This window comes from Phanerochaete carnosa (assembly GCF_000300595.1).
Source record: "Phanerochaete carnosa HHB-10118-sp unplaced genomic scaffold PHACAscaffold_5, whole genome shotgun sequence".
NCBI classification, from domain to species: domain Eukaryota; kingdom Fungi; phylum Basidiomycota; class Agaricomycetes; order Polyporales; family Phanerochaetaceae; genus Phanerochaete; species Phanerochaete carnosa.
In genome coordinates, this window is record NW_006767632.1 from 2,646,559 (window position 1) to 2,671,119 (window position 24,561).

General features: G+C 53.0%; 8 protein-coding genes across 8 annotated transcripts; 4 read left to right on the forward strand and 4 right to left on the reverse strand.

The window, feature by feature from the left end:
* Positions 1–1,352: 1,352 nt before the first annotated feature.
* PHACADRAFT_256701 (uncharacterized protein) lies at positions 1,353–7,525 on the reverse strand. Its single transcript, XM_007396069.1, has 25 exons — positions 7,067–7,525; positions 6,897–7,005; positions 6,811–6,837; positions 6,562–6,747; positions 6,374–6,504; positions 6,305–6,322; positions 6,143–6,258; positions 5,969–6,086; positions 5,900–5,913; positions 5,681–5,847; positions 5,601–5,623; positions 5,456–5,537; positions 5,128–5,400; positions 4,667–5,072; positions 4,390–4,613; positions 3,955–4,336; positions 3,668–3,906; positions 3,438–3,616; positions 3,020–3,386; positions 2,791–2,966; positions 2,535–2,740; positions 2,128–2,484; positions 2,003–2,079; positions 1,842–1,951; positions 1,353–1,789 (listed from the first exon to the last, which is right to left on the reverse strand). The coding sequence occupies exons 1-14, from the start codon at positions 7,248–7,250 to the stop codon at positions 4,991–4,993; spliced, it is 1,530 nt and encodes a 509-aa protein (XP_007396131.1). The 5' UTR covers positions 7,251–7,525; the 3' UTR covers positions 1,353–1,789; positions 1,842–1,951; positions 2,003–2,079; positions 2,128–2,484; positions 2,535–2,740; positions 2,791–2,966; positions 3,020–3,386; positions 3,438–3,616; positions 3,668–3,906; positions 3,955–4,336; positions 4,390–4,613; positions 4,667–4,990.
* A 411-nt stretch (positions 7,526–7,936) lies between these two features.
* On the reverse strand, positions 7,937–8,886 carry PHACADRAFT_184575 (uncharacterized protein). The gene is made up of 2 exons (XM_007396070.1): positions 8,476–8,886; positions 7,937–8,424 (listed from the first exon to the last, which is right to left on the reverse strand). Exons 1-2 carry the CDS (start codon positions 8,716–8,718, stop codon positions 8,215–8,217), a joined length of 453 nt encoding a protein of 150 aa, XP_007396132.1. The 5' UTR covers positions 8,719–8,886; the 3' UTR covers positions 7,937–8,214.
* Positions 8,887–10,523: 1,637 nt separating this feature from the next.
* PHACADRAFT_256706 (uncharacterized protein) lies at positions 10,524–11,650 on the forward strand. Its single transcript, XM_007396071.1, has 3 exons — positions 10,524–10,572; positions 10,630–10,852; positions 10,906–11,650. Exons 1-3 carry the CDS (start codon positions 10,557–10,559, stop codon positions 11,540–11,542), a joined length of 876 nt encoding a protein of 291 aa, XP_007396133.1. The 5' UTR covers positions 10,524–10,556; the 3' UTR covers positions 11,543–11,650.
* A 112-nt stretch (positions 11,651–11,762) lies between these two features.
* On the forward strand, positions 11,763–14,241 carry PHACADRAFT_256707 (uncharacterized protein). The gene is made up of 8 exons (XM_007396072.1): positions 11,763–11,841; positions 11,899–12,096; positions 12,146–12,524; positions 12,581–13,015; positions 13,073–13,101; positions 13,151–13,414; positions 13,473–13,972; positions 14,019–14,241. Exons 1-8 carry the CDS (start codon positions 11,773–11,775, stop codon positions 14,140–14,142), a joined length of 1,998 nt encoding a protein of 665 aa, XP_007396134.1. The 5' UTR covers positions 11,763–11,772; the 3' UTR covers positions 14,143–14,241.
* Positions 14,242–14,669: 428 nt separating this feature from the next.
* PHACADRAFT_209340 (uncharacterized protein) lies at positions 14,670–17,150 on the forward strand. The gene is made up of 14 exons (XM_007396073.1): positions 14,670–14,918; positions 14,972–15,080; positions 15,129–15,155; positions 15,207–15,395; positions 15,465–15,595; positions 15,649–15,666; positions 15,722–15,837; positions 15,897–16,014; positions 16,071–16,084; positions 16,138–16,304; positions 16,355–16,377; positions 16,433–16,514; positions 16,566–16,838; positions 16,898–17,150. Exons 1-14 carry the CDS (start codon positions 14,699–14,701, stop codon positions 16,980–16,982), a joined length of 1,572 nt encoding a protein of 523 aa, XP_007396135.1. The 5' UTR covers positions 14,670–14,698; the 3' UTR covers positions 16,983–17,150.
* Positions 17,151–17,331: 181 nt separating this feature from the next.
* PHACADRAFT_256713 (uncharacterized protein) lies at positions 17,332–18,135 on the forward strand. The gene is made up of 4 exons (XM_007396074.1): positions 17,332–17,426; positions 17,490–17,872; positions 17,925–18,000; positions 18,055–18,135. The coding sequence occupies exons 1-4, from the start codon at positions 17,361–17,363 to the stop codon at positions 18,079–18,081; spliced, it is 552 nt and encodes a 183-aa protein (XP_007396136.1). The 5' UTR covers positions 17,332–17,360; the 3' UTR covers positions 18,082–18,135.
* A 17-nt stretch (positions 18,136–18,152) lies between these two features.
* PHACADRAFT_256716 (uncharacterized protein) lies at positions 18,153–19,325 on the reverse strand. The gene is made up of 2 exons (XM_007396075.1): positions 18,889–19,325; positions 18,153–18,827 (listed from the first exon to the last, which is right to left on the reverse strand). Exon 2 carries the CDS (start codon positions 18,496–18,498, stop codon positions 18,343–18,345), a length of 156 nt encoding a protein of 51 aa, XP_007396137.1. The 5' UTR covers positions 18,499–18,827; positions 18,889–19,325; the 3' UTR covers positions 18,153–18,342.
* Positions 19,326–19,918: 593 nt separating this feature from the next.
* PHACADRAFT_28828 (uncharacterized protein) lies at positions 19,919–22,776 on the reverse strand (the record flags this gene model as incomplete). Its single annotated transcript, XM_007395181.1, has 8 exons — positions 19,919–21,291; positions 21,348–21,804; positions 21,855–22,036; positions 22,085–22,364; positions 22,415–22,517; positions 22,575–22,630; positions 22,683–22,693; positions 22,752–22,776. 8 exons carry the CDS (start codon positions 22,774–22,776, stop codon positions 19,919–19,921), a joined length of 2,487 nt encoding a protein of 828 aa, XP_007395243.1.
* Positions 22,777–24,561: the final 1,785 nt, after the last annotated feature.

Below are 24,561 nucleotides of genomic sequence, written 5' to 3' on the forward strand. Positions count from 1 at the left end.
AGCTCTTAGAGAATAGACTCCTTTCTTTAAAGCCTAGGAAATTCCTTAAGCACAGTAAAGCCTCTGACTTTCAAATAACTGAAGGGAAACACCCTTGGTATAGTGCACAAGTTCACTATTTGACTAACCCTAGACTGCGTGAGCTAGTGGCATCATTATTTGAGACTGTAGTACGTCTCCTGTAGAGCTTACAGTAATTAGACTAGCAGTAAAGAGATTAAATCTATTCTTGATCTTCAGCTCTAAATTAGAAGCTTCAGACTGCTTTAAGTTATACAAATTCTCTAAGAACATTAAATTGTCCTTACTAGCCAAAGCTTACTAAGTTAACTAAAACATTAACTTGTCTTTGTTACCCTCTTATTTTACTTATTTAAAAACCCTATTCTACTAACCCAAGTAGCTAGTCCTTAAGCTACTAACCAAACCTTCTTACAGCCCATCTTCTAAGATTTCTTAAAAGTCCCTTGTAAACAGGCAAGTGAGGCTTTAGAGTACTCAAGCAGATTAGTAGGTGGTCTTCAAATTAGTCCCCCACAAACACCAGGATAGCTTGGTTGAAAGGCTAATCCAGTGAACCCTGGAAAGAAAAGATTGGAAAAACCAAATCTAAGTATTCCATACTATACCCTTCTTGCTTTTAGTTTAGAACTTCAGACCAAACTCCATTCCCTTTTATCAAGAATTAACCTTCTAGGATTCTCCTAGAATCTTTCTTATACCAAGCCTCATTTTATTTTACTTACTTTTCTTATTCTAACCTTTTCTTTATGACAACGTGTATGTCTCTCTCTGCCTGAGTGTGTTTTCTCCACTAGCGCTGCACAGTGGGCTCTGGTCATTTGGGGAGTTTTTGACACTTTCTTACACCTCCTGTCTGGGCCTCACTGTAAATAATGTAATTTACAGTAATTTACCTACTTACTTACTTATATGTACTGTAGAGGAATGTATGGTAGCAACTAAGGGTGAAATGTGACACTTTGCAATGGGCAACTGGCCATGTGTGACTTGTGACCTAAGGCCTAATAAGAAAGAAACCGCCGCCTAACGGCGGCGGCGCCGCAGGTGCAAGCTTGCACAGAAACTAGCAACCAACTGGCTGTGACGCGTGACATTAAGCCAGATAAGAAACGCGGGTAGTGGTGTGTGACGCGTGACATTAAGCCAGATAAGAAACGCGGGTAGTGGTGTGTGACGCGTGACGTTGCTACCGTACATTCCGCTACACCGACCTTTCTGACGCAACACTAATCGGCACAGACGGCACAGCGGCACAGAGTGACCAATTCCTGGACGCTCTCCAAACTGTCGACCGCCTCTATGGGCTTTCTCTTCCAACATAGACTGGATGACAATCCAGAGACAGCTCGAATATGCCTCCATGAAGTCATTTTCCAAGCTCTTTCGCCCGACGCATATGATTTCGCCAGACGCGACGCGACCAGCTTTTTCGTTTGGCTCTCCTCTAATACCCTCCGTCAGGGAGACATATATGCCTTCCCCACTTCAGTACAATCTACAATCGATGATAGGGATGTGCTGGAGCCAGCGATAACCCCTAATGGCCCTCATGAATACCTCGTGAAGCTTACTGGACCGGTGCAGCAGGGGTTCTTAAAGGAAGGATTCACGCTGCTCTCCATCATAGCTCCGGACGCTGCACTGGCCATAAGCCCACGCCAAGCACCGTCCCCAGTTGACGAGGAAGAGCGGCTTGAGATTGATGAGTCATTTCTCGGCAACGCCATCATCTCACCCGTATCTCAAAGTCACGTCTCACCTGAAGGTCAGTCAGTACTGTTGTCGCGTGCTCCGCGCCTGACATGATATCGCTTCAGGATGGCATTGGTTTTTATCGCCTGCTCCTCACAGCTGCTTCGACGACGAATGTGCTGTGTATGCGTCACCCCATGACCTGAGCCGAATTGGTGCACTAAACGGCGACTGGGTATGTGCTGCAGCAATATTGGAACAGCTTGACGAGCCAAACATATCTCAGGTGCTAGTTGGATCGCGCAGTGAGCGCAGTCAACGATTGGTTCGATTGCTGGCCAACGAGTCTCGCCAGGTGCCGTCGTGAGTCTACCGCCGATGTCCTTCGTCTGACGCCGACCAGCAGTATAGCGGCTTCATCTATGCTACCCCGACACTCATACATAACGTCGCACAAATGACTTTGAAACTAGTCGCGCCCGAAGTTTTCCTTCGCCCGACACCATTTGGTTCCAATACACCGCCAATACCGCTTGCAAACACCGTCACCATCGCGAGAGTCTCGTCGCCGATATCAACCGACCGCGGGTATCAGAACAGCTTCTTGCAAGCTTTGCACCGGTACTTTTTGCCACGGCGTCGGCTTGTGAAGCAAGGTGATATTATTGCACTTCCGCTGAACACGGATGATGTACGCCAGACATGGACGTTTGGTCAGTCTGATGAAAGCGTTCAAGATTCTGAAGACGTAGACGTAGCATATCTCCAGTGCGTGTACACTCACGATGCTGATACTTGATAGCTGAATTGAACTCCAGTGACGTAATGGACGTGCCAAATGAGCTAGTCTACTTCAAAATCACAAATATTGAGCACAGCATCCCTGCCGACGTCCCACTCGATGGTTTTTGCGGCTCACAGCTTGGTGAATGGGGTTGCTGGGTAGACCATTCTCAGACACAGATCATACAAACCGGGATTGAGCAATCCCGGATACCCGTTCTGCAGGGCGTAGAATCTCTTAGTATGGCCTTGTACATGCTGTACATATGTATGCCTGACAAAATTGTTCAGAGCACACAGAAACTACACCCTTCAAGAAGCTACGCACGCTCATTGCTGCGGCCTTAACACAGGGCGCGGCCGGTTACCGGTTGCAGCTTTCAGTGTTGCTGGAGGGCGTGCGCGGTAGTGGCAAGATGTCCACTATCCGAGCTGTTGCAGCCCAGCTGGGCTTACACATTCTTGAGGTAGACTTAAACTTGACCGCTCTGATTATGTTGCATTACTGATGTACATTTAGGTTAATTGCTACCGTTTGATAGGCGAGAACGACGTCCAAACGGAGGGAACGTTGCGCATACGGTTCGAAAAGGCTGCCTCGTGTGCGCCTTGCGTTCTTGTGCTCCGGCACGTCGACGCTCTGAGCCAAACAACACAGCCTTCAGAAGCTGGAAAAGGTGTCTCGCTGCTCTAGTTTCGCTTTGATCCTTTCTGAACTGAAATGACTAGGACTCATATTTGCGGATGTCATTACGGAATGCACTGAGTCGCTTCAACAAGCATGGAATCTGTCAGGATACCCGACGGTAGTGGTTGCCACCACGGACCACCACGAACAGACCTCATCAAAGCTCATCTCATGCTTTAAGCATCAGGTCCAATTCGGGGTATGTCACCGACAAACTCTGCTTACCCTATCGGGGCTCATGTGAGTATAGGCACCAGACGAAGCAGAGCGTGATAACGTGTTACGATCGTTATTGTCCCAAACGTCGCTCGCACCAGATGTATCTTTGCACGATTTGGCCGTTCAAACTGCGGCCCTGGTTCCCTCTGATCTCGCCGACCTTGTGGCTCGCAGTGAACAAGTATACCTGGCACGCGCTGCGCCCGCCTCGTATGTCTTTCATCCTGCTGCTGTCCATCCTTTCAATCAACCTATGTGTAGCTCTTTCAGCGCCCTTGCACTATACGCCGCGGGCGTTAGCCTGAATGTACACGACCTTGAGACTGCCCTGGCCAAGGCGCGAAGGTCGTACTCGGAGAGCATTGGCGCGCCTAAAATTCCTAATGTGACATGGGACGATGTCGGTGGTCTCGCACACGTGAAGGCGGACATTCTCGATACCATCCAACTTCCACTCGAGCTCCCAGAACTATTTGCCGGTGGAATGAAGAAACGCTCCGGTAGGTCTTTTACCATATGTTCACAATCTACACTCACCCAGACGGCAGGCATCCTACTCTACGGCCCACCTGGTACCGGCAAGACACTCCTCGCAAAGGCAGTCGCTACTTCGTGCGCACTCAATTTCTTCAGCGTGAAAGGTCCCGAACTGCTCAATATGTACATTGGTGAGAGCGAAGCGAATGTCCGTCGGGTCTTTCAACGGGCTCGCGACGCGAAGCCGTGTGTAATTTTCTTCGACGAGCTCGACAGTGTCGCACCCAAGCGTGGTAACCATGGCGACTCAGGTGGTGTCATGGACCGCATTGTTAGTCAGCTATTGGCGGAGCTAGATGGTATTGCGGGTGGTGAGGCAGGGGCAGACGTGTTTGTCATTGGGGCAACAAATAGGCCCGATTTGCTGGATTCCGCATTACTGCGTCCGGGACGGTCAGTTCTGCCCGCCACTCCTTCGAAAAACCGCGCTGAGACGATGCACATAGGTTTGATCGTATGCTCTATCTCGGTGTATCTCAGACACACGAGGCGCAGCTTAATATCCTGCAGGCACTCACGCGCAAATTCAAGCTGCACCCGGATCTGAATCTCGAGAGTGTCTCCGAGGCGTGTCCATTTCACTACACCGGAGCGGACCTTTACGCCCTTTGTTCTGATGCGCTGCTCAAAGCGATGTCACGCAAGGCTGAAGAGCTTGATTCAAAGATAGGTACGTATCTTTCATCACTCTCTGTTATGTTTACCAATGCTAGTTTTATGCAGCCCGACTCAACGAGGACATCGTGGATTCGAAACATCCTCGGCCGTTGACGCCTCAGTACTACTTGGCGGAGATAGCGATGCACGAGGACATCGAGGTGCTCGTCACGCAAGCGGACTTCGATGAGGCGCTACGCAATCTGGTACCCAGCGTCAGTCAGGCGGAGATGGGGCACTATCGGCGAGTGCAACAGCAATTCTCGAAAGAGACAATAAATAGCGATATCAGTAGTAGCTAGGACATTATCAATGTGTGATAGGGTTTCGTCCATGGAGTATGTGGATAGTATAGCTGCTCTTTCAGTCGATGACAGTGTACGCGACGGGTCAATCGTCATATTCCAACTGAATGAGGTCGAGGGCGGCCGCGGACCGAGGCTTGAAGACCGCTTTGAATGGTAACGGGTAACTAGCAAAATGTTCGCGTGAGTGGTCAGATATTCACCCTCGGGAACCGGGCTTACGTGAGGAACCCGGATGTATAATCCCCACTTGGCTCAATAACTCTCCCAAAGTCGTCGACAGGTTTCTCGATATTATACACCGCCAGAATATGTGCCATCGCTATCCACATAGACTCCATGGCAAAGTGCCTCCCAGGACAAATGCGCCTGCCGAAGCCGAAGGCGGCCATTGCATCCGACATCGTTTCACTGAGGTGTCCGGACGGTATGAGCCAGCGTGTGGGGTCAAACGTCTCAGGATTTGGGAAGCGCACTGGATCATGGAGGATTGCCCTGTAAAGACAGAGATGAGCGTCAACAGGAAGGCGATGTAATTCAAGTGTCAGACCATGCATTGCCAACCACTACGGCACCCGCTGGAATATGGTAACCGTTGTATTCGTCATCCACCACCAGTCGGTGTGGAACGCCTTGATATGTTGTATAGCATGAGAACTTCGCTTCCAACAGAGACATACGAATTGTGCGCCTACCTAATGGAGCCACGGGCCGCCACCTGAATTCGGTGGATTTAGTGGCAGGATTATTTACTGCAACAAAGAACACGACGCACCTGAGGACCTCATAGAGGATTGCAGTGATGTAGGGCAAGAAATTGCGATCTACAAACTCTGGGACGCAGTGGCGTCCGACGACACGGTCGATCTGTTCCTGAGCTGCTTTCTGTATAGCAGGATTCGTGAGCATGGCGAGTATGAATGTCCCAAGGGCCGAAACCGTCTAAGTAGAGATTTAGGTCACCAGATGAGATACAACAGCTCTACGAACTCACCGTGTCAGCAGCGGCTTCAGCCACAAGCTGTCAGCGGTGTCGCGTTCAGAAGCCGATCAGGAAGCTCACCAACGTACGCTGATCCCGTAACGTTACGGATGAGGCGCTCGCGCCTCGAGTTGTCTTCACTTCCGTCGAGCTTATCTAGCAACGTTGTGGCAATGGAGGCTGGCGCAGTTCCTTGCTTCTGTCGTTGCAGATCATGTCAGCATCCCACGGATTGTGGAGGAAACTAGTTTTTACCAGAGTTCTCTTAACAAACTCAAGTGGCTTGGTATACATGGCAGAGACAATCTTGTTCCATTCCGCCGCCTCTCGTTTGAACTGACCTCCAGGAGCCCACGACGGTATGTAACGCACTGCGTTCATATTAATGCGGGCCCGGAAAGTAAGCACCGGACTTACTAAACGGCATATAGTCAACTATAAAATGTTATGAACCTTCCTCAAGGGAGTGAGTAAGAAGTGGCCTACCCATGTACGACCCCGGCATGGCGACTGCCACTATCGAACGTATGGCCTTTTCTGCTAGAAGCACATACGGGTCATCGTGGTCTTTGATTTCCATCCCATACGTGACGCCCAATATCACTGCCGCGGTCCATCTACAGCGAATTCTCAATCAGCCTCGAGGAGCAAGGTCAACTACCGACAGTACCCACACACGAAAACTTTTTATGAAGTCGTCGGTGGCGAGGAGGCGATGGAGGAGCTTTCTGGCCTCCTTTGACATCTTGGGGTGGTAATTTTGAGTCGCTCGGCTGTGGAAGCAGTGGTGGAAGAGACGGTGATGCTCCCGCCAGTCATCGCCATAGCTTGAGAAGACAAGGGCCTTGCCCCAGCCGACGCTAGAGCAAGATGAGTGCACTTCATTCTGCGGCCAACTACGTGACAATCAAGCAGATGCTTACAAGTCGTGAAGCATGGCTAAGTGCTGCCTATATTGCAATCTATGAGAATGTATTCTTCCCCGACAACTAAGAACACATCACCGCACCTGTCAGAATATATGGACGACCGTTTTGCAAGCAGCTCAGACGTTGCTTTAGCCGAATTGAGAACAACCACGGAGATACCAAAAAGGCGCAGGTAGACGACGTCCGAATCTGCAGCAACGCATGTCGAGTGCATAAGCTCTTATCGTTATACAGCGGAGAGATCACATACTGTATTCGCGGCCCCACTGCTCGTACGTCAACCATCCGCGGCCATTGCGAGGGATATCCAACATATTCCCAACAATCGGTAGTCCCTTTGGGCCAGGAGGGAAACAGTGTCGTCTTCTCCGAATATAGCAGCCTGATAGCACAACGAGGGCAGCTACAAGGCCGCCGAGCAGTAGTGTCTCCATGCCAAAGACTCGGGGGTAGCAAGTGCGTTCATCTTCCTGCACTGGCTTATAATATAGGCTGGAAGAAATCACATATGTCGCGGAGGCGGTGGCTACATCAGGCTCCAAAGCATGGACTGGTTAACTCGATGATCTATCAAGCACCTGATCTGATCCTCATGCATCACGGTGACTATGAACCGAGTTTGTGCCTGACGGTCTACGGGCAGACGTGGCCGTGGACGACACTTAAACGCGCTAACAGAGTAGTAAGCGATGAGCAACGCATGAAAGGGGTGAGTTTTGCAGTTTTCACGCATGATTCAGCCACTACACAAACTTCAACTTAGCTGCAGGGAATAACCTGAAGAGGGATCATAATACAGCAGCTCCAGAATGTTTGTCTCGGAATGAGTGTCCGTACTTCAAGAGCCTACGGTGACAAGTCAGTGAGATATTAAGGTTGATTGCAAAGACGACGCACCATTCAGGATCAATTTCTGTTAAGATCCGTATCCTACCATTTTGATGAGCCCGCTTCAGAGATCAGGCGGCTACGCACTTACTGAGTCTTCTTTGTCTCCTCCATCTCATGAAAAACCACCCATTCAGACCGCGGTTTCCTGGTGAACAGCACCGAATTCGGATGCACATGCAGCGTCTACAGGGCACACTCTATCAACCTTCTCCCTATTGCCGATTATAAGACTGCGGACACTCACCACATTGCCCCGCACGGACCGGTACGTGCCATCGGCGACCCACCTCGCGCCGTTGCGCCAGTAGCCGCTGACAAGGCACTGGCACAGACGGCGTGCATCGCCCTGACAGCTCTCGAGCGGGAGTCCGAAACGCTGCATGTACTTCTTGAGCTGTGCACGAATAGACACCGCACGGGACATTGCGCGGAAGGAGAGCGCGTGTGCTTTACACCACGATGCCGCTCGCCCGTAGCGCGTGAAGGCATTGTAGGCGTTCAGGAGCGTCAGATGGTCCTGCAGGGGCAGTGAGCGCGGCAATAAAGACGGCGAAGAAAACCGAGACGCACCCCTTCCTCGGCTGTGAATTTGCGACGCTCGAGTTCTGCAAGCGCACCGGCGGCACCCTCAGGAATGATGAAGACGTCCTGGATAGTCGTCATGGCTGCGATGGTCAACATCTCCTCCCCACACTGGTGCTCCTTTGATGCGAACAGCTACCCAGATATGAGCCTCTACGCTGTAGCATCCAAATAAGCTGGGCCTACCATCCTTGCAATATTCACTTCCACCGGACACTCAGCAACCTTCTCCCCAGTCACTGTCAGCCTTCCGTCCTCACCTACCATTCCCGCAGCGACAAGGTTTTCAAGCGCACGTAGCACGGCCTCAGCGGGCGGGCCTGTAACCCACTCAAACCTCATCAGATCATCGATGCCCAACGACTTGAGCTGCAGAATTGGGGTTGTGAGATCTGTGCGGGTAATTTCCGGGGGCGTCGTTGTGGGCATGGACTTAAGAGCAAGTTCGGGATAGAGCCGGTAACAGATTCCTGAGGACGTGCGACCAGCACGCCCAGCTCGTTGGGTAGCAGAGGCAAGCGAGACAGGGACAGTGGCGAGAGAAGACAGGGCGGAGGTGGAATTGTAGATACGAATCTTGCGTATGGCTCAGCGGATGGGCAATGTGGATATCGTGATTGACACGCGCACCTTAACGAAGCCTGAATCAACAACGAACTTGATACCGTCGATGGTGACACTAGCCTGGAATATGAATGAGAAGCATGAAAGAGAACCAAGATACGAGACATACTTCTGCGATATTAGTAGATATGATGACTTTCCGCGTGCCGCGCTCTGCCGGCTCGAAGACAGCGAGTTGCTCATCGGTCGTGAGTCCAGCATGAAGAGCCAGAATCTTCAGCCGCGGCGCATGACGAGGTAACCTGTAAATGTTGGGTAAGGTGTCTTAAACGATATGCAGGCGACGTACGTCGGGAGATATTCCGACAGCTCCTCTAGGCAACGTTCGATTTCGTCACGTCCTGTAAGGAAGACCAAAATGTCCCCTGGGCTTTGCTGAATATAGGTGCGTAACTCGCCAGCTCTACCATGCATGTCAGGGAAAACACACCTGCATGTGTATATTCCACACAGTCTCTGCAGCTTTGCGAACATAATCCGCAGCTGGCTCCTGGAGGTACGCGACCTCTACAGGATACATCCGACCTTCTAAGCTGACGATGGTTGCTTCGTCCGGTAAGTTACCCGCACAGAAATAGTCTTTGAAACCTGTGGCGTCCAGCGTGGCGGATGATACAATGATCCTGAGGGAAGGACGCTTCCGCCTTATTCTGTTCACCGGTTAGCTTAAGCCGCGTATAACGGTATGGTGACCGTACTTCTTAAGTATGCCAAGAAGCAGGTCAGTGTATATGCTCCGTTCATGTGCCTCGTCGATCTTGTCACGTCTGCGTTAGGATCAGAACAGGACAGCGATAATGTGGAAAAGTGCATACCATTATGACGCTGTAGCGGCTCAGTAGGGGGTCGACAAGAGTCTCACGGAATAACATGCCATCCGTGAGGTAGATCACACGAGTCTTGTGCTTGTCGCTGACGTCTTCGAAGCGAATAGTGTATCCAACCTGGCAAACAGAATTGCAGACGCATAAGCAGTCAAGTACGGAGACACTTACCTCTTCTCCGAGTATGGTGCCCACCTCGGTCGCAACACGATTAGCGACGGAAGTGGCAGAGACCCGCCGTGGCTGGGTGCAGGCGATGACATTTCCTTCGGCAGCCCAACCGGTTTCGTACAAAAATTGCGGCAATTCTACAAGTGTACGTGAGAGGATGGCCAATACCACAACGGAGGCACGCGCACGAGTAGTTTTCCCACTCCCAGTCTGCCCAACCAGGATTACAACGCCATACCTTTCAATACAATACAGCAATCTCTCCTCTAACATACGCGCGCATTTAGACCATACATCGCGTCGAGCTCAGACGGATACTCACTATGTTTGAATATCGGCAAGCGTTCCCTCGCCGCCTGTATCGAGATGGCGCCCGATGACGGCGCAGAAGGCACGACGCTCTCCTCCGTCTCCGTCGCCCTGTCGAGAGAACTGCCAGGCCCTGCGGCACCGGGCTTCCAGAATTGCAGCGTGCTCATCATAACAGACGGTGTCCGGCGACGAGGCCTAGATTGGAAGGCGCCGGTTATGTCCCCGCCACGTGACTTTCGGCAGCTACCGACTTTACGAAGCACCAGGGTCCTGTCCTTACTGACCAACGACCACCGTCAACCACCCCTTCCCCTCTGACTTCATCCCACATCCGCCATGTCCGAACGTAAAGGTATGTTGCTTTAATACTGCTCTGCACGATTGTAGCTGATCCCCGCCTTTCGTCAAGTCTTGAACAAGTACTTTCCCCCGGATTTCGATCCGTCTCTCATCCCTCGCAGGAAACAGCCCAAGAACTCGCAGCAGGTTGTCCGTTTGATGGCACCATTCTCTATGCGATGTAATACTTGCGGAGAGTACATTTACAAGGGCAAGAAGTTCAACGCACGGAAGGAAACCGTAGAGGGAGAAGACTACTACGGTATCAAGATATTCAGGTTCTATATCAAGTGGTACGTATTCTCGTAGCTTTGTGAATCCACTGTTGCCTGACCGAGCTATTCAGCACCCTGTGCTCAGCCGAGATCACTTTCAAGACAGACCCAAAGAACACTGACTACTCCGCCGAACACGGTGCGTCACGGAACTTTGAGCCATGGCGAGAGGAGCAGGTGGAGAAAGAGGAGGACCGGCTGGCAAGGCTGGAAGAGGAGGAGAACAACCCTATGAAGGCGCTCGAGAATCGGACGATCGACTCAAAGCGCGAGATGGATATTCTTGATGCTCTGCAGGACATTCGGGCGCGCAACGCACGGAACGAGCGTGTGGGCCAGTCTGTGGATTTGCTGGACCGGATACATGCAGAGGAAATGGAAACAGAAGAAGACGTGGAGAAGAAGAAGGCTGAAGAGGAGGACGAGGCGTTGGTGCGGCAGGTGTTCTCGAAGGTGTTCATGCCTGTGGTCCCCGTGGCGTCGGGGTCGGGGTCAAGTTCACAGGCCAGTTTGGAGGAGAAGCTGGTAACGGTCAAGCGCAAAGCAAGGGATGACGAGCCAGACCTACATGCGCTGCTACCTGAATCGACACGGACGTTGATTGCGAACAAAGTGGCGACGATGCCGGTTGTGAAAAAGAGGAAGACGGACATGAAGAACCCACTGGGCATTAAGATCAGAAAGCCCGCCAAGGCAGTCGCAACCTAGTCTCCTCTTTCCCTCCTTACAGCGGACGATGTAGCGTACTTGTATTATTTGCCCCGTATTTCTTGTAATTTCGATTGGTCCATCAAAATGATGGTCTTGGCGGAGGTGACATCATCCCTATGCCGCCAACCTCGCGGCAACCAATATAAGGGCTGGCCACGACAAATTAACAGCCTATGCTTTACGACTGTCCTCACGAGCTGCATGACTCTCCATTTTGGAACAACAATATGCTAGTGTTTATAACTGCTGGATTATCTACTCTGTTCAGAATAGGTACATACCTGTTCTTGCGAGTGGTAAGTTCTCAAAATGACCGTAACTGCAGGGAAAGTGCTTATCGCCCTCCTTTGCAGTTGCCGTCGACCATCCTGCGAAGAGCTCTCCCTGTGCTCTATGTGCTCTATTTGTCTTCGTTATACCTTACTCCCACAATCTCGGCTGTATCAACAACAGCTGTTGCCCATATTGAGAAGATTAGGCTTCGTGTCGAGAACGGAGATGTTGAGGAGGAGAAGGAAGAAGACACTATCGTGCAGAAGGTTCCGCTGCGGGTACGTATGCTCTCTGTGCTCATATTTCTGATTCTCATCGCTCTGTCAGGTGCGGTCAGACCCGCTGACGACGGTCCTCTTATCCATTCCAGGACCCGCACGTCTCCTTAACCTTGTCAACCTCATGATCAATACCTTGCTCTTCCTCTTCGCCCTTGACTTCGTCTTGTATCCTGTTATTGATGATGCTAAAGACACTGTTTTCACGCGTGTCGGGGCCGTGTATCCAGACTCTGCAAAGTTAGTCGTTCGCTATCCGCTCGACGCTCCCAATGCGACCGAGAACCAAGTTCGCATCCTCTGGCGGCAGGCTTCAACCGCCGAGGAATCTACCTGGAACGCGGGTCCCGTCCTTAATCTCACAGCCCAGGACGATTGGGTAGACATTGCTCGCCTGGACGGCCTTTGGCCAAGTACAAACTATCAATGTAAGCTACTAGTGCCAGATCACCTAACTGCTCTTGCTGAAGTTTTACCTCCCTAGACATCCTCGCCGACGCTGAAGCGACTCCGCTCCCATACCCCGCGGAACCAATTGCGTTCCACACCTTCCCCGATCCGCGTATCCCAACAGGCTCGTATTTTCGCTTCGTAGCTTCGTCGTGTGCGACACCGAACTTCCCGTACGTGCCTTTCCATGGCCGACAGATCAGGGGTTACGATCTTCTTGCGGATTACCTCTGGCCTCGGACTCCCACACCGGAGAATGCCACCGCTGTGGACGCGATGAATAATGCAAGCGACAATGCTGTGGCGACGAAGAACGGCGGGAAGCCGCCAGTTGAGTTCATGCTGTTCCTAGGAGATTTTATCTACGCGGACGTGCCAATGTACTTCGGCGACAATGTCGAGTCGTACAGGCGACTGTACAGGCGCAATTATCAAAGCCCGAGCATGCGGAAGGTGTATGAGAAGCTGCGTAAGTCTCATGCTCACTTAGGATATAATATTGATCTGAACTTGGGCTATTACACAGCGATGTTCCACACTTACGACGACCACGAGGCACGTGTTCGAACTTTGACAATCCCATAAGTCTGCTGATAAGCTCCAGATCATCAATAACTATGTCGGCCAAGGTAACGACTCAACGGTACCTTTCAAGAGCGCCGACAATGCTTTCCGTCTGTATAACGCCAACGCTAACTTCGACCCTCCGGAGCCTGACGCACATTACTACGATTTCCGCTACGGAGACGTCGCATTTTTTGTTATGGATACCAGGCGATATCGCTCTGATATCCATCAGGGAGACGAAGTCTCGCGCACCATGCTAGGCGAGAGGCAGCTGACAGCTCTACATGACTGGTTGGACAGAGTATGGCTTTCATGCACTTCCGTCTTCTAAGCGGAACACTTATATGGCTACTGTCTAGGTTAATCACACCGCGACCTTCAAGTTCATCGTTACGTCGGTACCCTTCACGGCACTTTGGACCTATGAAGCCGAGGTCGATTCCTGGAATCCTTACCAGTACGAGAAGGACGCGCTCCTCACGACCATGCATAGTGTCAAGAACGTCGTCCTCCTTTCCGGCGATCGTCACGAGTTTGCCGTGATCAAGTTCAACGCTGAGGGACACGGGCATAGTCTGGTCGAGATCTCAACGAGCCCGATGAGCATGTTCTGGGTGCCGCTCGTCCGGACACTGAGGCAGAGGAGCGAGAAGATGGTTAGACGGCTAGTCGACGTGGAGAAGGAGGTGGAGGGAAGCATTGTCACTGAGGCCGTCGAGGAAGAGGTGCCTCAGGAGGAGGTGATGAAATATGTGCCCGAAGGGAACTACAAGTGGTCCACCTTCGAGGTTGACACCCGAGACCCGCAACATCCAGTCGCCCGCTTGGAGCTGATGGCGGATGGTCGTCCTGCGTACGAGTAAGTCTACTCATATATTGCCAACCCACGAGCTCATACTGCGCAGACTGGAGATTGTTGGCAAGTCGGTGGATATCCGGCCGCCGACTAAGGGCGTGGAAGCTTTCGTGCCGAAAGGTCTCAAGGGAGTTTTGGACAAGCTTGGCCTGCGGCGTGGCCGCTGGTTCTAAGCCGTGTTGCGGTGTCTAGCACGACTTGACACATGATCTACATCAATTTGGATTTCCATGTACACTCACACTGTAGGGAAGGCTCAACAACGTGTACGGATATGCTCCCACACCGGTCGGCTGAGCGCGTCTAAGGTCAGATGAGCGGAGTGCCTGAAAGCGACCCTTCGCGCGGCTAGACAAATTTGGCAGGTCTGCATAACACTTGCTCGCTCATGGTTATTCGCAGATTGCTCATGACAGCATCGCGAACTCAGGGTGCCGGCGTACTTCCAACAGTCCTGCCGTATGAGACATACAGCCGAGCCGAAGGGCTGAGGATTGACCAGTCGGCATCTGGCCATGACCTCGTGCATCACCGCTAGCCCTCGTTGACAGTTTTGTTTTCGCCTCAGCCTAGCAACATCCCTGGCCTAGCGAGCAGGGTTGCTCCAGATATCTCACGAGTCTCGCGTAGGTACTCGCCGATTCATGACCGACGCTCTGCCGTACATAAGACATCAGTGTATATCACACCTCCTTCGAGTCCTACAAGTTCTGCCCCGCTTCTACTATCATGGTCAGCGGGATACTCACCATGCCCTCTCAGCTTTCAGACGTGCTCCCTACAGCTGTCCTTGTCGGTCTCATCACCCTCGTAGCTTACTATGCTAGACGAAACAAGCAATATCGTCTGCCACCTGGGCCGAAAGGCCTGCCCATTGTCGGGAATGCCTGGGATCTCCCTGCAGAGGGTTGTGAGTGGGTGGCGTACCAGCGGTGGGGCAAGCAATATGGTGTGTACATCGGCTCGTGCAAGAATTACTAAACAAGAAACGACATGCCTCAGACTCTGATGTCATCTTCCTGCGGTTCTTTGGTGCTCCGGTGGTCGTTCTCAACTCTGCAAAGGCGGCCCTCGATCTGTTTGAGAAGCGGTCGACGATATATTCTGACCGGTGGGCTTCTCTCTGCTTCTCTCAACATATGCTAACAGCGCCGTGCAGACAGCATCAGGTTATGCTGCATGACATGTGCGTCGTATTTTTCATGCGGCGCGCGTGAAAACACTTATTGGCTTACAGCGTCGGCTGGGGCAAAAATTTCGCCTTCCTGCACTACGGCGACGAATGGCGGACCCATCGGAAGCTGTTCCACCAACACTTCAACCAGAACATGGTGCACAAGTATCAGGAACAGATGACTCACGAATCAAAGAAGCTCTTGCAGCATCTTCTCGCTTGCCAAGGCGATTTCATGCCGTGTATACGCACGTACGTAACCTCCTGAAATGCTGAAGGCATTAATGTGAAACATGCTGATGGAGCTCTTGTCGAATCAAGCATGGCCGCTGCAGTTATCTTGGGCATAACGTTCGGGATGGAAGTGCAGCCAGAGAATGACCCGTACGTGAACACGGCGGAGAAAGCGATGCACGCTATGGCTATGGTTACGAACCCGGGATCGTATATGGGTGAGCCTTTCCCGCTCGCAAGATATACGGTCCTCCGCTAACTATTCTGATAGTGGACTACGTCCCTTCCTGTGATTATCTGTCTCGCGCTTTCTCAGTGGTGCTATCTGACTTGTGCCTTGACAGTACGTTATTTGCCGCGCTGGGCCCCCGGTGCACAGTTTAAGCGTGATGGCGCAGAGTGGGCTGCAGCAGTCACGACAGCATATGAGATGCCCTATCAGTTTGTTAAGCGCAGCATGGTAGGTGCCGCCGCCTGGTGGGACGAAGTCTTACTGACATCGCCGTTAACCATTTTAAGGCGAACGGGACCGCACTTCCTTCCATCACGTCATCTTTGCTGTCAAAGCTAGACGAGGGCAAAGACAACTCCAGGGAAGAGTATCTGATCCGACATGTTACTGGCACGGCTTACGTCGGTACGTTGCTTATGTGCATGAGAACTGGCGGTTTATTCACTCTTTCTTACTGTTAGCTGGTGCCGACACGGTTAGACAGTTACATTTGTCTTTTCGTGGCGCTGTTGCTGATTCCCGACGTAGACTGTATCTGCGCTGGAGTTTTTTGTACTCGCCATGGTGCTTTATCCAGAAGTGCAGAAGACAGCTCAAGAGCATATTGATCGTGTGGTTGGAAAAGAACGGCTACCTACGTTCGAGGACAGGAAATCTTTGCCCTACATTTCTGCTCTCATGCACGAGGTTCTCAGGTAAGCCTGCATGGCAATGCTCTGCTTTCACCAAACTGATGTTATGAAAGATGGCGTCCGGTAACCCCGCTAGGTACTTTGCGGCGCTCTTGACCGTTGCACGTTGATGACTGAATTGGGTATGTTAGTGGCATCGCACAGGTCAATGGTGGACGATGAATACGAGGGATATCACATCCCGGCAGGTTCAATGGTTGTTGGCAATGCATGGTACCCATTCAACGACATTCTTAAACCGGTCTCAGCTAATCATTATGTTAGGGCCATGCTTCACAACGAAGAAAGATTCCCGAACCCTGAAAACTTTGATCCTATGCGTTTTATCACGCCTGATGGGCAGTTGAGCGAGGGTGCTGCAGATGCTATGGCCTGCTTTGGCTTTGGCCGACGCATCTGTCCCGGACGACACTTCGCACTGGAGTCTACATGGGTTACCATTGCGCAGGTCTTGGCCGCGCTTAATATCGGAAAAGGGGTCGATGAGCACGGTAAGCTCATTGAGCCAAAGAGAGATTGCACGCCTGGCTTCCTGATGTGAGTAGGCGTGTGTGTAGCTTTCACTTCGTGGATGCGCTGACCCTGGTCATATATAGCCATCCTCAACCGTTCAAAGCGATCTTCAAACCCCGTTCTGCAGCTGCTTCAGCTATACTCCAGTCTCCCACATTTTTCGACTGATATGCGTGCGTGACTACTACAACGCAATTGTGAAGACCAGCTATGCAAGAAAAAGTGACTTCGCTTCGCAACGTGGTAACATTGCTCCATGACTGTCTGTTTCTGGTCATCTCGAGAAATCTGTTGTCAAGTACTGTGTTCATTCAACATAGAAAAATGAAAACTCTCAGCATGCACCTCTTCTGAATATTAGCCTGCTCTTAAGTTCGAAGCTACTTAAGACCAGTTCTGCAACAGTCGCCCGCAGGCCCCGCACGATCGAATTGTCGGTAAAAGGAGCGCCAATGAGCGTCAATCGGGTGCGGACGCGGTGAGGTCGTTTGAGAGGTACGACGGACTTGGAAGTGTGCACCTCCCTCCTCCATCTCTGTGCTCGCCATGGGTGCCAGCCACTCAAAGTCTGAGTCTGACGAGCAGGTCTTTCGTGTCGAGACCCCCATCCAAGTGCGCTTCCTACCTATTCTCCACCTACGACACGCGCACTCATCACAGGACACACGCTACTAGTTCTCGGAGGATGTCGTGAACGACCTCGTTGACCACTCTGTCTCGCCCGCGCCGTCGCCCGAGCGTCAGAGTAGTATCGATGCTCAGATCCGCTCTCGCATCCAGGCCGAGCTCCAACACCTGCGCCAGGAGGAAGAGCATGTCCGCGAAGAAATCGAGCACGCACTCGAGAAGGAGAACCTCGACCGCGAGCGCGCCATGGCCGGCGAGGAGTCCGATGCTGTTGAGAGCGAGGGCGAGACGGGTCGCGTGCGGAGCAGTGCGGCCCTCATGGGCGACCTCGAGGAGCTCAGGCAGAAGGTCGAGCGGTTCCAGACGCGCAGGGCCCTCCATGAGTTCCCGGAGGTGCAGGCGAAGAGCGAGGCTGTTATCAGCTGCTATAAGTGAGCAGTTGTGCTACTTTTCATGAAGTGCCGATCTGAATGACTGCTGTAGGTCACATCCCACGACTACCCTAGACTGCTGGCGGGAAGTGAACGAGTTCAAAAACTCTGTTGCGAAAGTAGAGCAGGTGCGCTTCTTTCATGCTTCGTCCACACCGCAGACACGCTGACCACAGCCAAAGCATTACATAGATTCCTTGCGTTCGTAGTTACGCTACTCGCGATCATTACGGTTCTATGAGTACATCACAAGTGATAGGAGTAATACCAGCCAACTAGGGGTAAAGCAAAACTACAAAGCAGGTATGTTCGTATCAAGGTCCGTCGACAAAATTTGCTTGTGGTATACGTCTGAGGCCATTAGGGAACATGAAGAGTCATTAATCTGTGACTGTCACACGGTCAAAAGGAAGCAGTCCATGCGGGATTTAACGTCCGGCAAGTCCTGGCATAGCCATACCAAATACTCGTCATCGTGCAATACCAACCTCTCGGGACGATGTTGAAGTCGCGCTGACATGAGACAAACGATTGGGCTCATCGCTCTCTGTGGCAGACAGCCGCTGCGCCGGAGTGTATTCCGCAATCAGTGGCTGCGAGGGGTCGGGCTGACTGAGTGCGGCCATAATTAAGCTCGGGGGTGCCCGTATCTGGCGTTCTTCGCCGCTCTGGGTGGAGTACGCTGACACGCTGCTTGCATTCGAATTCTTGTGGCTCAGCCGTGGGGGCTCAAGTGCTATTGGTGCGCGCCAGCTTGAGGGCACAGTCGAAGTTGATGCTTTTGAGGCATCAGTGTCGCTTCGTGTGGGGTTCGGTCGCTCGGACAAGAGCGGGGCGGACGCTCCTGAAGGCGACGGCGGTTCGTCTCGTGGGGTCACGCTTTTGGCGAGAGGGCTGGGCCGTGCAGGTGCATAGCTCACGGGGCGAGCGACGAAAGGCACGTTTGAGACATTGTCTGGGAGTATTAGCTTCATTTGGGCTTTTCATACTTGTGCAATGCAACGAAATGCACCCACCTCCGTTCTCCTTCTCGGACTCAGCATTGGAGGCTGTCCGCGGGTATAGGGAGACAAACTTGACCTTGCGCTCGCTTGCGTTATTAGCTGCCGACGACGGCCGATAGCTGTCGTGCGGCCGTGAGAGCGACGATGCATTGCGCCTAGTGTTCTCGCGGACCTGGAAGAACGCGAACTACGCGCACACAGCGTCAGCGAGGATCGGGGTGGTAGATCCATGTCTCAGCACAGCACTACGCACTGCTTGCTTCCTCTTCTCCGTCTCCTTGTGCTTGATGTTTCGTCCCCAGAGATGCCAGGCAATAACTGCTGCTATTGCCAGGAACACGCCTGCGACAGCTCCGCCAGCGATCGCCCCCACTGGTACCGTGTCTGCTGACTTGCTTGTGGAAGATGGCGCAGCTGCGCTTTGGTCTGTCGGCACGGACGTCGTAAAGATGGTAGTGGTGATGACTGTGCCTTGGGGCGTCTCGACCACAACAGATGTTGCGGTGCTCACCGAGGCTGGAGCCGGTGCGGGCATTAGTCTTAGTCCTTTCGGTAAGGATCGTAAGTCGAAATATACACAGGTTTGTTGGTCGCAGCAGGTGCAGAGGAGCGGGTATAAGGAAAAGATGGGCGCGGGGAATGAGGCCCGGATCGGTGCAATATTGTATATTAGGGCCTGAGGCTATGGCGTTATGCCTCGTGCAGCTTTGTCCTGGATTTCTTCTTGTTCCGCACCACGCTGAGGCCTGGCTGTGTCCGCTGCGGCCGTTCGCACGATGAGGAGCCTCGAGGGGCACAGGAGGACACGCGACGAGCAGGTAATCCAGGAAGCAGTGCGAGCAGAGCACTGCACACACGGTGCGTCAGATTAGGTGGCGGAGCGGATAGAACAAGATCGAACGCAGGTCCAGGTCCTCCGAGACCAGGATACATTGTATACACCGGGTGCAGACGGTGAAATGCCTCGGTGATAATACACTAGTGCAGTAGAATATCCAGTCCATACACACAAAATTTGTACGCCCCACTGAGCCCGACGGGCTCAGGCCTCCAACTCCGCAAGCGCCGCGTCGTTCAAAGCCTCCGCCTCCGCCATTAGCTTGTCCTCGACTGCAGCGATGCGTGTCTCTGTCTCGCGTCGCTCGTGCTCCAGCTCGGCGTAGCGGCCCTGCAGCATGCGCTCGCGCGTCTCAAGGCGCTCGACCTCTTCCTTGAGCGCAGCGACGCGCACAGGACCCGTTGCGAGCTCGTTCGCACGAAGATGCGCAAATGCGTCATGCTCGATCTGTGTCTTCTGCAGCTCGTCGAAGCCGCTGACGATGCGTTGCACGAGACCGCGAGAGCGAACCTGGTATCCGCCAAGCGTGACACCAAGCTTCTTCTCCGTCTTGGACGCCTTCTGTGCCTCCTTCGCCATCTGCTCGCGGTACTCATTCAGTTGCACCGAGAGGCCCTGGATGCGCGCCTCAGACGTCAGGGAGTCGGCATCGACCCACCGCTTCTCGGTAACGTTATACGCGAGTATCGGCCGGGTATTTGCCCACGAGAGCGATTCGTCGACCTCCTCCTGGGCGGAAAGTACCGACAGACCCTGCTTCAGCTGCTCGGCGTTCGCATCGGGGTATCCAAGTGCTGATGCGAGCTCTTCCTGGATTGCCGACTTGGCAGCATCGATAAAGTCGTCTGCTGGCATCTCATAGCTTGACCGCGTGCCTCCAGGGAGGGCAGTGCCGGGCAGAGGGTATGCAATCGAGTCGTATCGGAGAAGCGAAGCGAGTTCCTCGTTGACTAGCCGCGTCGCCTCATCCTCAGCGGAGATGTTGAGGTTTTGCAGGAGCTGCTCGATATCCACATTCGGTGGTCGAGGAAGGCTCTGCTGCACAGGCTGCGATCGCCGTGCGAGAGCTTTGCGCTCCTCTTCCTCCCGCATGCGCTTGAGTCTTGCATCCCTTTCCGCGGCATCCTCTTCTGTTACAAGCACTTCGGCACCCGTCTCCTCGTCCTCGTCCTCAGGCACGAGCAGCTCAAAGTTGTTCTCTGGTTTTGGGAGGCTCATGAATGCTGCCTTGAGCGCCCGCTTCGTCGAGCCCAGTTGTATGCGCTGCTCGCGCGGTGTCTCGCCGGCCATGGAGTAACCCTCCTCATTGATGCTCAGGTTATCACGCATCGGTGTGCGCAGTGGCGTCGCCCCAACCCTCTGATCGCGCGGCGTAGCTGCGACATCAGTTCCTCCCACCCGCATCGGTGTCGCCAGAGGATTTGGCGTAAATGCGATCTGGTGACGTGGAGTTGCACCCTCGAAACCAGTGCCGCCTTGTGGGTCGGAGTGGATTGGCGTGTTTTCCTCGCCAAGGAGCGGCGTCTGAGCCATGGTCATGTTGCGAAGGTTTCGTGCTTCCGATAAGACGTTGTCATCTGCACATGCAAGAGTCAGAAAAAGTGGCATGTAAATAGCGAGCAGTTTAACTTACGTTGAGGTGCAGTTCTTGGTGTCCGCGCCATCCTTGCCTTCTCCAAGCCTTCATAGTCACTCAGAAGACGTTCCGTTGCCTCGGATCCACCAGCCACTAACGCTTTCGCCTCCTCACCGGCCTGCCCGATCTTCACAATCTCCTCCAGCTCATTCTCGCCAACCTGCGCTGCTGGTAGCATAAGCTTCCTCCGCCGCCCTATCGACTCCGCCTCTTTCAACTTCTGAATCTGTGCATCTCGCGCAGCGACAAACTTGGTCTGATGTGGTGTATTGTCGCCTTCTTTCCCCCGACGCTGGCGCTTTTTGCGTTCCGCTTCCTCTTCTTCCGGCTTGCGCTTGTTTTCGAGCCTACGAAGTGTCTGGCCAACAGGTGCAGTGGTCTCGCGTGCCTGCTCATCTGAGGTGTCATAGAAGCCTGGCGCAGGCTTCTTCTCGAACGGAATGTCTGCATTATACTAGCGATAACATTAGTACCAGAAACCAGGAATACCGCGATGCCACCTACGTCCATGCCCTTCTTTTTCGTCTTGTGCCTCATGATGATGCCCGCCGCTTTCAGCTCACGCTTCTTCTGAAGTACTGCCAGCCGACGTGCCTCCTCTAGCTGGCGCTCACGAGCCTTACGCTTCGCCTTCTTGCCCTGCGTGTTAGCAAGACGGGCGCGCGCCTCGGACAACATCTCCTTCTCTATGCACTAGTTAGTACTCTTTCATAGTCTAGGGCAATACCACGCACCATCCTCATCCATGTCAATTGGGTCTGGACGCGCGGGTTTCGTCTCTGGGTCAGGGTCAATCTCACCCGGTCGCAGCCTTCGAACGTCGTCAGCACCAGGCCCTGCCTCCCCTCCTGGCCCTGCTAGTCCAAGTTCCTCATTCTCCTTAGTTTCTGCTTCATCCAGCAGTTTCTGATACCGTTCTAGACACTGCGTAGCTGTGCGTCCGACGATGGGAGCTATTGTCCGCCACTGCGTCGGCATGAGTTTCGCAAGGTGGAGCAACTTCTCATCTTCCTCCTACGTGCCGAAGTCAGAGAAGCACACAAAGCACCGAGCAGAAAGCGCACCTTCGACCACTCTGTCTTTTTAATGGAGGGGTCGAGCCATTCGTACCACCGTGCCTTGCATTGCTTTGGGGTCTTCCGAACCAGAAGGGATGATATACGAGCCCTGCATTAGACTTAGCAACGTATTGCAGAAAAAAAGTATCAGAACACACCCACGCACCATTGGTTCTTTCCATATTTTGCAATGGCCGCTTTTAGTACCTCATCCTCAGTGTTCTGCGAAGCGTAGTAAGCGTTGGCCTTGCGATACCAATTAGACCGGTCATACCTTCCAAACACCTGTTGTGCCACACAGCTTGTTAATTTCAACAAAAGATGGCGTGTGAGAGCTACGTACCTCCTTTAATGATGATTCTAACCATGGCTCGTAAGTGGTGGTGAGCGTCGACTTTGCGGTCGCGTCAGGCAACTTTGGCGCTTACGCAGTGGGAGATGCTTAGTCATCTATCGTGGGATGCACCGATATCAGTTGATGCGCCCTCTGCACAAGCGCTGGCGGAAGCCTAAAAAAGGTGTACGCACCGACTTCTATGCAGCTGGATATTAGCAGTTGTTTTGCTCTCAGAGTGAGAGCGTCTGTTCACGGTCCCATCACTGAATTCTAATTTTGGTAATTCTGTGAATGCCGGTCCATGCAGTACTAAGTATTCGTCGGGCCCGACGACGCGGGTGGTACGAGACACGCAACGGGTATGCTTTGTAATGGCTACTCATGTGCATGAGAGGGAAAGACCCCATGGGGAAACAGTTCCAACAAGCTGGGTACTGGAGTACCGTTGTCGGTGCGTTTCGTAGGTGCGCGGTCCGTGAATGGCGGCTGTTCTTTGGTACGTTCTGCCTAACTTAGCAAAGTAAATGCCTGACAACCTTCCTCCATCGAGATATTGCCACCGCGCACAGTTTCTCCTTCGCCTTCCGAGGTCTCACGGAGAGACACTTCTTGGTTCACACCCCCTGAGGCTAACTATGGCCATCGGCCGAGTCCAGATTCAGAGTAGGTGATCGTCGCGTCGGGCGGTGTGATCCAGCAGCCATCTGCGCAGTGCATGATACTGATCCCCGTGGATATCCAGTCGCTCAGTACCAAAGTCTTGGGAAGTTGGAATGCATGTTCCTAAAGGCACACATGCTGGTTCAGCCTCCGCCGAGCTGAGTCTCACTAGAGACGCCGTACGCTTGTGAGTCTGCCTCGCCATAGACGCATTGCAGTCTGCTGTGACTGGGAACAGATCCGCTAGGGTTTCCGTCTCGCTTTCATTCATTTGCACTGAGCACAGCCCTTTTCATTGACATCGCGTCATCTCCCCTTCTGGAGACAATGTCAGGGATCTTCACCGGCCCAAGGTGGTAACCCGCCCGGCTCACGCGGCATCCCAAGCGTCGCCGCCAAGGGGAGTAACTGTATACCCAGGTCCGGCACGCCCTTTGGGTGCTGCACTTGCTCCCGACATCCACAGTACCACCCTGCGAGTGCATGTTCCGCATTGTGATACACACTGCATGATGCATGGTGATTTGCATTAATTGCCAGCGACGCAGGTGTGACGGCTCGTGATGGTATGCTTGGGCGAGTGTCTGGTGACCGTGTCATCGGGCGGTAGCCTACCGGGTTCGGCATACTGCAATCAGTGATTAGTATATTGAATACCTCCGCCGGGGAGGCTGCCTACTCCGTCGCGACGCCGACTGCGCTCAGGGGAGGCTGAGACTGCGATGCCATCGGCTGTGCGCGCGACGCGGCCGCTAATGGCTCCTGGGCGTGCACTCTGAGCGTTGCACATATGCGGGGTGCCGGTAGAGACACGCGGCTGACGAGATCGCCAAACGTCATCGGACTAGCCATGCACGACTCGGGAGATTACAGTCCTCGTTACGACTCGCGTTATTCGGCTCAGTAGCGCACTAATATCTCACCAATAAGTAGCTAGATGATTCACGAGATCCTCCAGCGTCGTGCCTAAAAGAACTACACTGCCCAGCACAATGGTAGTATACGAACAATCCGATCTCGCCGCCTTTTCGCTATGCGCTTGGCGTAAGTTATCTCACGCATCTGTCCGTGTCGGAATCTTCTCTTGAACGCCAGGCGATTCGCCCTTCAGACGAGGCTGTTGGACAGTGGTGCTAGATCGCTGCAAATCATATTG

Bases quoted from the DNA above. Each gene is read 5' to 3' on its own strand.
- PHACADRAFT_256701 (XM_007396069.1), bottom strand. From the start codon at position 7,250: ATGGAGACACTACTGCTCGGCGGCCTTGTAGCTGCCCTCGTTGTGCTA. The intron at 6,748-6,810 runs GTAAGCATCTGC...ATCTTGCTCTAG, and splicing joins TTAGCCATGCTTCACGACTT to CGTCGGCTGGGGCAAGGCCC. The intron at 5,538-5,600 runs GTAGGCGCACAA...CAACATATCAAG, and splicing joins GCGGCCCGTGGCTCCATTAG to GCGTTCCACACCGACTGGTG.
- PHACADRAFT_184575 (XM_007396070.1), bottom strand. From the start codon at position 8,718: ATGCCCACAACGACGCCCCCGGAAATTACCCGCACAGATCTCACAACC. The intron at 8,425-8,475 runs GTAGGCCCAGCT...ATATCTGGGTAG, and splicing joins AAGTGAATATTGCAAGGATG to CTGTTCGCATCAAAGGAGCA.
- PHACADRAFT_256706 (XM_007396071.1), top strand. The intron at 10,853-10,905 runs GTACGTATTCTC...CGAGCTATTCAG, and splicing joins TTCAGGTTCTATATCAAGTG to CACCCTGTGCTCAGCCGAGA.
- PHACADRAFT_256707 (XM_007396072.1), top strand. From the start codon at position 11,773: ATGCTAGTGTTTATAACTGCTGGATTATCTACTCTGTTCAGAATAGGT. The intron at 12,525-12,580 runs GTAAGCTACTAG...TTACCTCCCTAG, and splicing joins GCCAAGTACAAACTATCAAT to ACATCCTCGCCGACGCTGAA. The intron at 13,973-14,018 runs GTAAGTCTACTC...CATACTGCGCAG, and splicing joins GATGGTCGTCCTGCGTACGA to ACTGGAGATTGTTGGCAAGT.
- PHACADRAFT_209340 (XM_007396073.1), top strand. From the start codon at position 14,699: ATGGTCAGCGGGATACTCACCATGCCCTCTCAGCTTTCAGACGTGCTC. The intron at 15,156-15,206 runs GTGCGTCGTATT...ATTGGCTTACAG, and splicing joins CAGGTTATGCTGCATGACAT to CGTCGGCTGGGGCAAAAATT. The intron at 16,839-16,897 runs GTGAGTAGGCGT...GGTCATATATAG, and splicing joins TGCACGCCTGGCTTCCTGAT to CCATCCTCAACCGTTCAAAG.
- PHACADRAFT_256713 (XM_007396074.1), top strand. From the start codon at position 17,361: ATGGGTGCCAGCCACTCAAAGTCTGAGTCTGACGAGCAGGTCTTTCGT. The intron at 17,427-17,489 runs GTGCGCTTCCTA...ACACGCTACTAG, and splicing joins GTGTCGAGACCCCCATCCAA to TTCTCGGAGGATGTCGTGAA. The intron at 18,001-18,054 runs GTGCGCTTCTTT...CCACAGCCAAAG, and splicing joins CTGTTGCGAAAGTAGAGCAG to CATTACATAGATTCCTTGCG.
- PHACADRAFT_256716 (XM_007396075.1), bottom strand. From the start codon at position 18,498: ATGGCCGCACTCAGTCAGCCCGACCCCTCGCAGCCACTGATTGCGGAA.